At 62.7% G+C, this 9,314-nt stretch overlaps 1 protein-coding gene across 1 annotated transcript; it reads right to left on the bottom strand.

Moving 5' to 3' along the window:
* Window positions 1–321: 321 nt before the first annotated feature.
* CASQ1 (calsequestrin 1) lies at window positions 322–8,990 on the bottom strand. Its single transcript, XM_045982952.1, has 11 exons — window positions 8,297–8,990; window positions 6,553–6,637; window positions 5,674–5,774; window positions 5,355–5,466; window positions 4,968–5,041; window positions 4,559–4,689; window positions 3,597–3,642; window positions 3,127–3,181; window positions 2,792–2,892; window positions 1,905–1,979; window positions 322–915 (listed from the first exon to the last, which is right to left on the bottom strand). The coding sequence occupies exons 1-11, from the start codon at window positions 8,555–8,557 to the stop codon at window positions 784–786; spliced, it is 1,173 nt and encodes a 390-aa protein (XP_045838908.1). The 5' UTR covers window positions 8,558–8,990; the 3' UTR covers window positions 322–783.
* Window positions 8,991–9,314: the final 324 nt, after the last annotated feature.

Below are 9,314 nucleotides of genomic sequence, written 5' to 3'. Positions count from 1 at the left end.
GCCGCAGCGAGGGTACCATGGAGCAGCTCATGACCACTTCGGTTGTGGGGCTGTTCGTCTTGACTTCTGGCGAGGCTGATCAGCTCGAGAGCAGGGACAGGCCCAGCACTGCCCGTTCTCCCAGAGCCTCCCGGCGGTGCTGGACAAACACCGCGTGAGAGGGGAAAGCTTGTGCCCTGGTGGCAGATAAACGGTCCTCTCTTCTCTGGGATGACCGCCTGGAGGGAGCCCCCCATCCTGGTGCCCTAATGAGGCCCGCACCCCCAAGCCCCCATCCTGGGGCTGCCTCTCCCCAGCAGACACTTGCTCATGCTGCCCCAGATCCTTTATTGAGGCTCCCGATACCTGACCCAGTGCATTAACAAGACGTGGACAGGGCACCCGGACACGGGGCCCGCCCTTCCTCCCGGCCAGGGGTCAGGCCGCCAGAAGGACGGAGGGTTTGAGAGTGCGGGGAAGAGCGTGCACAGGTGGAGGGAGCCAAGGAGAAGAGAATCAGAGGGAAGAGCAGAGGGAATGGGGAAGGAAACGGATCATGGAGGGAACGGATCGTAGGAACAGGCCGCCAAGGGACAGGAGATGGCCAGCAGAGGTGGCTGGGCTGGCGCGTGGGGACGAGCAGGTCCTGGCCTCGTGGGGCAAAGGTCGGGGTCTCAGCACTCAGCAAAGGGCCTCCCTGCCGCAGAGGATGGCCCAGTGTGTCCCCAGCAGAGCCCAGGGAGGGATGGGGATGGGAGGGAGCCCAGCGAGAGTGGCCGGGCTGGGAGAACAAGGCCACAGCCGCTAGTCGTCGTCGTCGTCGTCGTCGTCCTCTGTGTTGATCTCGCCTTCCAGCACGTCCTCCAGCCAGTCCTCCAGCTCCTCCGCGGACGGCAGGTCCTCCTCATCGTCCATCTCCATCCACACACTGTCCGCCTGGGGTGAGGCACAGACAGGGGACCAGAGCTAAGCCCGACTCGGGTCTGCAGACCTGTCCTCCCCCTCACGGGGCTCCCTCCGTCCTTCCCTACATCCTCTGTCCCCTTCACCTGTCCCTGGCCGGAGACGCTGTCCAGATGAAGGTCTAGGTGGGAGTGGTGACGGGGTGGGGGACAGGGAGGGCTGGGTTGGCCTCTGATGGGGAACTGCCGGCGGCCAGAGAGCCAGGCCAGCCACCCTTCAGCTTTTCATAACCTGCTTTTCCAGGCCTGTTTACAGAAGCCTCTAGTCTTGCAAGCTATAAAAAAATGACTTGGCTTTTCCAGAACCTGATACTCATTTTCCTACTTTTGACCTTTCACACTAACTTTCCTGTCGGTTTGGAAAGACTCATCATCAATCCCGCGAGCATCAGGCCTCCTCCGGGCCCTCCGGTCTCCACGTTCAGGGCCACTCCTTCGAAACCCTTCTCTCTGATTCTCTCCAGCAGAAGCTGCTTTGATTTCTGGGGCTGCCTAGCATTTTATGGGTCTCTTTGTAATCGAGTTTATAAGATCTGGCTGTGTTGTTAACAAAATACCCGCCTCCCTGGTCACAGGGAGAAGGGGATGAACGCAAAGACTGGCTCACTCCGTTTGCCAGCACAAACTTGCGGAGGCCACCTGCTGTGTGTGAATGAGCTTTCTGCCCTCCAAGAGCTCAGAGTCTACCCGAGAGGCGGGCATGATGCAGAGCTAGGGGAACCGAAGTCCCGTTAGCAATGCGACATGGGCTCTGGGCTGCCGATGGGGGGGCCTGACTCCAAATGGGAGATCTGGAGAGGATGGTGGGCCAGGCCTGGAAGGAGGAGGGCAGAGGGCTGTGTGCTCAGACCCTGAGTCTCCGGGTGTGTCTGACTTCTGGGAGGCGGTCAGCGGAGCAGGGAGAGCTGGACGGGCTGGGAAGGAGAGTTGGGGGCAAGCGGGGCATGTGGGAAGGAAACTCACATCGGTGACGTTGACCACGCCTATCTGCGGGGCCGACAGGTCAATGTCAAATGTCTTCTCCCAGTAGGGCACCAGCTGTGGAGAGACCGCACACGGTAACGAAACAGCGTCTGGAAACACGCGGGTCTAGCAGGGGGAGGGTAGGGGGTCGGCCTGGGGACAGGGGAAGGTCACTATGAACTCACGGTGGAGGAGGGGGACGGTCCCCTGTGGGGCCTGAAGGGAAGGTGTAGACGGGAGCAGTTGCAGGTAAAAATCCCAAAGGGAAACCATCTGGAGGGGCCACAGCTGAAGACGCTGGCCCAGACTTTGCCAGGAAAACTGGATCGGGACCTGTGTTCCGATCCTGGCTCTGCGACCGCCTGATCTTGCGACTTTGGGGAGGTCCCTTCTCAGGGACCCTCGGGCTCCGCATCTCTAAACTGAGGCCGTCGTCCCCCGTAATTGCCAACGTTCCTCACGTGTCTGTTCATTCTGCTGCGGCTTCAACGACAAGCTCCAGTGCTGGGGACCCGGCTGGGAACGGAGCTGTCCCCTGAGGCATGGACTCTCCCCACTTCCGGTCTGTGATGGTGTAGGACCATCTGCAGGGTTCATGGGCTCACATGCCCCCCGACACTCCTTTTTTTGTAGACGGGGTCAGCCCTGGGCACACGAGCTCCCTGCCGCGTCCCCGCTCGGGGCATCGCGAGTGCTGTGTTCCATGTGATTTACTCCCCATCCTGTCTCTCCTTCTCAGGGTGATTTCCATGCCACGGTGCCCTTGAGCACCCGCCGTAACCCCCCAAGTTCCTCAGGCCGGAAGTCGGGGCCGGAACCCTGACAGCGGGTCCTCTCAGGAAGGGCGACGGCGTCAGGTCCTGCCTGGGGAGAGCCGAGCCTCTTACCAGGGGGAAGTCGTCAGGGTCGATCCAGATGATGCTGAGGTCGGGGTTTTCAGTGTTATCTTGGGCCACAGACTTGAGCGTCTCCAAGAACTCATAGCCATCTAGGAGGGAACACGAGTAAGAAGCGTTAGGTGGGACAGGGAGGAAACGGAGCCAGGGGCCGCCGGTGTCCGGTGTCAGGGCGCTCCCCTCCTCCCACCGTCGCTGCTGCCTCACCCCGGGGTCCCTGCACTCCCAGGAGGGCCTCCCACGGAAGCCCGAGCTCTCACATCTCACAAGCACCCCTGTGTCCCCCAACCACCCGCACCCCCCCCAAACCAGCGTCCCTCCCTCACCAGGATCAGCTTCCTCCGCGAAGGCCACAATGTGGATTCCGTCCATGTCGTCCTCCTGTTGGGGACAGCGCGGCTTAGCTATGCTTCCTGAAGTTTGAGAGCCACGCGCACGCTGCCTCCTCCTGGAGCCTGAACTTCGTGGAACCCCTGCTCCTGGGTTAGGTACGTTCTTGTGGCGGCGGCCCTACCCCAGGGATGCGCACCGCTCGCTTCCCCTCCAGGGCCCCCGCGTCTCCTCTAGCCAACTCTGCAGCCCCAGATCTCCTTCCCTGTCATCTGTGTCAGGGTCTGTGGGTCTCCTCACTCCTGGCACGTTCTTAAGAGCAACAGCCTCCAAACTCTGCTGGTGTTTGGTCTTTCCCGCAAGCCAGGCACGGAGCGCAGCGGGGCGGGAACTTTCCGGGACTTCCGTCCTCAGCCACCCACGCCCCCACCCTGGGGACCCGGCCCCATCTGGGGGAGACACTCACCCACGTCTCATACATACTCTCAGGCTTCAGCTTCCTCAGGGTGGACCTAGAAGAGACGGTCACGACTCAGCGGGCGAGAAGGATGCCCCCCAAGAGAGTTTTGGGTCAAGCCTAGGGCACAGTCAGCTTGTAGGCCAGAGCAGAGCCATCTGGCCGAGTCTAAGCTCCCGGCTGCAGGCCCCGGTCACCGCCTGGTTCAAGCAGGTGGGGAGGCAGCGGGTGGGCCCATGGCCTGGAAGAGAGTCTTTGGGAGAAAGTGAGAATGGGGTGTCTGGGCATTCCCTCGTTCATGCGGCACAGCCGCATCTGAGAGGTTCTGGGCACTGTGCGAGGCGCCATGGATGTGTTGTGACTGGCCCTCCCCGACACAAGGGACCGTGATCTAGCGGGAGAGGGGGAAGGGAGCGGCATCTCCACGGACACGAGGGGACGCCCCCAGCTGTGGGCTGCGGCGAAGGAAGAGAATCACCGTGTGGGAGTGAGGGCAGGGTCCCAGCTCAGGCTGGAGAATTTTCTGTTGTGCGGTGCCGTCCGGTGTGCCCTGGGGGGTTAGCAGCGCCCCTGCTTCTCCCCCCCAGACAGCGGTGGCTCTCTCCTCCAGCAGGAACGCCGGTGTCCCCCTGCAGGGTGAGAGCCTCCCCGCCCCCCGGCCCGTCCCTCCACCAGGTCACCCAGATCGAGAAAGAGTGGTGCCCAGATCCGGGTCAGGATCCCGTTCTGACACTTCCTACCGGTGGGACTGGGGTCCCTGAGCTTGTTGGGAGGATTAAAAACAACCGTCGAGTTGGAAGGCCCTGGGCCGAACCTGGTCTGTGTGCGAGCGAGCGGCAGCCCTGCCCAGGACGGCCTTCATCCCGCAGCCAGACCAGCTTCCTGGCCGGCGGGACCCCCGGCCCCTCCCGCGCATGGGCGTTGGGGCCCTAGGTGGTGCCACCCGGCTCGGGGGCGCCCCTGCTGCCCACCTCCTGTGCTCCTCCACGAAGCTGACAATCTCCTCTTTGCTGTTGGGCTTGTCTGGGATGGTCACAGGCGCTTCCATGAAGGCCTCATAGAAGTCGATCTCATTCAGCTTCAAGGTCAGCTTCTTTGCCACCTGGCGGGGGAGGGGGTGGGGCAGCAGATCTTAGGACGGAGGGCAGACAACCTGGGCCCGTGTCGCTGCCACTGGGACAATGGACAAGGTCTCTGGGCTTTGCTTGAACCCTACAGGAGTGGGCTAAAGGGTCTAAAATCTTTGGGGCAAGAGCGAGAGGCCCGAGGTGGGGGTGGGGGTTCTTGCGTGACCGGGTCCCCCCCATAGATTCTGGGAGAGAGGTCGGGAGGGCAGCTGCAGGGAGCGAGGGGGCCTCCGTATGGCCATAGGAAGAAGACCTTGCTGTCGAAGGTGGCGAAGAAAGGGATGTAGGGGTGAAACTCTTCCGCCGCGTCCTCGAAGGCCTTGTAATCTGAAGGAGTAAGACAGAGTCAGTCTCTGCGGGAACCAGGGCCACTCTGTCTCTCCCCAAGTCTCCTTTGGCTGGAGGGGTTCCTTTTGAGACCCCCCCAGTCCTCTAAGAGCAGCAAGACTTCAGTGGGGAAGTTGGGGGGCTGGGGGGTCCCTGTCTGGGAACCCCAAGGGCAGGGAGGCCAGAGCCATGAGGGAGCTGACCACGCCAGGGGGATCGTTGCAGAGACGCGGAGACAGAGGGTGGAGTGGGGCTTAGGGAGATGGGTAAAACGGGGGTCCACAGAGGGACGGGGCCTCTGGGGGTTACGCACGCTCAGAATCTTTGTTCTTGAAGTAGCCAATGAGTTTGATCTCGTCCTCGATGTTCTCAAAGGCCTGCAGCTCGCGCTCACCCTCGATCAGTTCTACGGGGTCCTCGAGGACCTGGAAAAGAGCGAGGGGTCTCCTCACTGGAAGGAGCCAGGGAGGGATCAGGGAGGCAGGGGTGAGAGGTTGGGAGGGAGGGAGGTTGGGAGGGGCTGTCTGGTGAGTGTGTGTGCCCGTGTGTGAGCGTGTGCACGTGTGGCTGGGCTTGGTTGGGGATGGGTGGCAAGTCTTAAAGCAAGGCCACGGGGTCCGGGAGAGCCTCACATCAAGGAGAAACTCCACCAGGGTGTCTGCGGAGAGCTCGCCGTCGTACTCGATGACCTCATCTCCCTTGAACACGTAGATGCTGTCCTCTTCCGTGAGTCCTAGGGCGCCGACGGGGGTGAGCCGGGCGGCCAGGCTGCCCACAGGTCCAGGGCCGGTCCCAGCACCTCTGGAGTCCTCCGCCTCTCCTTCCGCCCACCCCGCTCACCTCACTTCGGGCCCCTGAAGCCTGGGGACTGAGCCTGTGCGTCTAGCCCAGGCAGCGGGCCGGCCCCAGGCTCTCCAGAAGGCGGGCTCGGCGGGGGTGTCGGGGGGACATGGGGAGACGTGGACTCTAGCAAGATGTCTGCCTTTCTCTGCTCGCCATAACTAGAGACAGATTTTTCCTTCACCTCCTCCGAGGGCTCCCGTTGCTCCCTGCCGGTCCGGCCCTGTAACCTGCTGCTATTACGGACCAGATGACCTCGTGACTGCCCGTGGCCCCAGCCACCTCCAGGGTCCAGTTCGCGCCTCTGCTGCTCCCTGGTGGCCGGTGCTGGGACCCGCCCCTCCCGCAGGCTCTGGGCCGAGAGGTCTGTCCAGCCGGCCTGGGTTCTGCCCCCTCCTCCGGCACTCAGCCCTGGTGTGTAGGTTAGGATGGAGGAAGCCGCCCCTGCCTCTTTCTGGGACTTGAGCATGGGTCTCTGCGAGGAGGGGAGGAGCTACCAGGGCGGCCACCATAGCCCTCCCGGTGTCAGTCTTTTCTTCCCACTGCCAGACCGGACACGGTGGGCCCCACGCAAATCCCTGGCCTGGGCCTCCCCCGTCCCACGTGTGCACACACCAGAGCCTCCCCCGTCCGCGTGCCCGCGCACCTGGGCCTCCCCGTCCCCTCCTTACCTAGTTTCTTGGCTACCGCTGCATCCTTCTCAGAGTCTACCAGCCCAAAGCCGACACCCTTGTCTTCGAGGACTTGGGCCGCTAACTGGAGGGAGCACAGGGACGGAATCAGCTCTGGGACCCCCAGTCACCCCGTGCCCATGTCACGCTTCCCAGAGCGGTCACTGGGGACACGGGGAAGAGAAGAGTTGCACTTGGTGCGGCGCAGGGCTGCAGGGAACCTCCATTTCCCCGCGAGCCCACCCTCGGGCTGCGGGTCCGTTTCGGCCCCGGACGCCGCTGGGCTGCTCGTGGGCATCCCGATGTTGCTCCGCAAGGTGGGTGCGGGACACTTGCCGGCTCCTGGGGGTGCTGGGGAGTCTGACTGCAGAGCAGCTCAGGCCCTTCCTGCTTTGGGGCTGCGCCCTGCCCACCGTCGTCCTTCAAGGCCAGGGTCAGTGCGGGGTGACATTAGAGGTCCCTGAGGTTCTTCTGAGGGACCCCCGCTGGGGAGCATTTTGGAGGGCAGGGGTGTGTGTGCGGGGAGCGGTCATGTCACTGAGGAGTGGCTGAAGCCAGACAGCTGAAAGTAGAGGTCACCATGGCCACCACTTGTCACCTTCAGAGGCAGAGACTCCAGCAAGCGTGAGAGGGGACACGGGTAGAGCTGTCCTCACTGAGGCCAAACTCGCCCTGTGTGTCCCAGCCCTTCCTTACTCAGGCTGTGGACAGTCACTCCCCTAGGTCCCTGCCCGCTCCAGCCTCCCAGCTGGACTCAGCCCTGGCTCGCTCTGCCGCGCTCCCTCCTAAGCGACACTGGGCGCCCGGATTCTCCGGAGGACGGGAGGCTGTTGGCAGGTGAATGGGCAGAGATGCTGAGCACTCAGGATAAAAATACTCGGAGCATTCATCCGATGGCAGGTCCCGGCACCCACCCAGCACACGGAAACGAGAGCTTGTGGTCCCACCCGCGGGCAGGCTGGAGCCTCGCTGTCCTGCCGGGCTGGAGAAGGGGCTCCAGAAGCTTGGACCGGAACACAAACGCGTCCTGGCTGCTAGAGAGTGTGTGGGACTGTGTCTCCCAGGCATCCCCCAGAATAGGCCTTTTCTCTTGTTGTAAGTCTGCTCTGCTCCGCGGCGAGGAGAGCCTTCCCGGAGAGAGAAGCTGGGGAAGGCATTCTGAAGCCTCCTCCAATGGCAAGAGTTTTCCCATCAGGGCATCGGGCCTGACCCAGTAGGGGCAGATGGAGAATTAGGGAGAGAGGGACTGAGGCCAGTGGGAGCCATGGTGGGCTCAGTTAAACCTTGGGCGGGAGAAAGTGATGCCATGCGAGTGACGAGGTAGGTAGCCTTTAAAATGCATTCCTTCCGATGGGCTTGCGCTGCCGGCCCTGCAGTGTGCGGACAGGGGGGCGCGTTCTGGTCAGGAGAGTGGATTGGGGCTCACCCATAGAGCTCCAACCCCTTGCTCCAAAGCACGTCCCTTTTCTTTTTTGTGCTTCTCTTCCAAGGACACCTCAGTCCTGGCCTAACAGAGCACCAGCGGCCTCAGGCGGCTTGGAGAAGGGGTCTCCCTGCAGCCCCTGCCTCCTAAGCGTGCCTAACCGTGTTGGGACTTTGGGTTCCAAGCCACTTTCTCGTGGGGCCAAGGCCACATGCCACGAGGCTGCTGGCACGTTGTCCCTCGCCCCCCGAGAGTCCCCCTCCAAGTCTGCATGTGGCCAGGCTGGGGGTGGCCGGGAGAGGCCGCCCCCCAACCACTCACCTCCAGGATCAGCTCTTCCATCTCGAACTGTCTCTGTGAGGCCTTGTCGTCCTCAGGGGGCTCGTGGTAGAGCAGCGCGAGCACCTCGTACTTCTTGAACACGTTTTTGTAGTTCTTGGCATTGACATTGACCACACGGTCCACGCCGTCATACTGAGGGAATTCCAGCCCGTCCTCCCCCTGCACCCCCAGTCTGGGTGTCCCGAGCACCAGCAGGAACAGCAGGGCAGGCCGCAGCCCGGGCCCAGCACTGGCCCCCATCCTGTCGGCAGATGCGCGTGGGTCAGGGTCAGCTGGCCGGTCCTGAAGAGGGAGCTGGGGTAGGGCGGGGCCGTGGGTCCTGAACCCTGAGTGAGGGGCTCACAGTGGGGGTGGGGTGGGGAATGGCCCAGAGCAGGGGACAGAGGACGCTGCTGGGTTCTGGACACACTGAGGACAGAGCCAAGAGTGAAAGGGTCAGGAGGAGGGATAGGAGCAGGGGGCGGGGAGGGAACCGGAGCTGTCCCTGAACTTGGCACCACGGGGCCCCCACCTGGCTCCGTCTAAATATGTCTCTGGGGTTGGCAGGAGAGAAGATAACCTTCTGAGGCCAGGACAGCTCCAGGAGGGCCAGGACCCTCCCTCCTCCTCCACCGCGGGCCCCCAGGATCCTGGAGCCCCTCCCCCGCTGCCTTCCGCCACGGGCAGGGTTCCTCAGCACGGTCCCCACTGCCCGGCCGAAGCTCATCGCCATATTAAGAAAGGAAAAAGGCTGAGCTAAAAATAGGACCAGTTGAGTCGGAGGTAAATGAGCTGGGCTGGGGGAGGGGAGGCATGGGGTCATCAGGGAGAGTTCAGGGAGGGTACGGGTACCCAGACCTAGAGAGATGGGGGCGGAGAGGGCGAGTTCTGGGGCAGAGCTTAAAGTCATACGACTGGACAAAGGGGCAGAAACGCCAGATTGCTTCTTGTCCTAGAACCTTGGGACTGTGTCCTCGATCCTGCGGCCGAGAGGGTGGTACGAAGTGCCGGGCTCTGC

Source organism: Meles meles, chromosome 17 (genome assembly GCF_922984935.1).
Source record: "Meles meles chromosome 17, mMelMel3.1 paternal haplotype, whole genome shotgun sequence".
NCBI classification, from domain to species: Eukaryota; Metazoa; Chordata; class Mammalia; order Carnivora; family Mustelidae; genus Meles; species Meles meles.
Note: the sequence above shows the minus strand (reverse complement) of the source record. Positions and strands in the feature narration are given on the sequence as shown.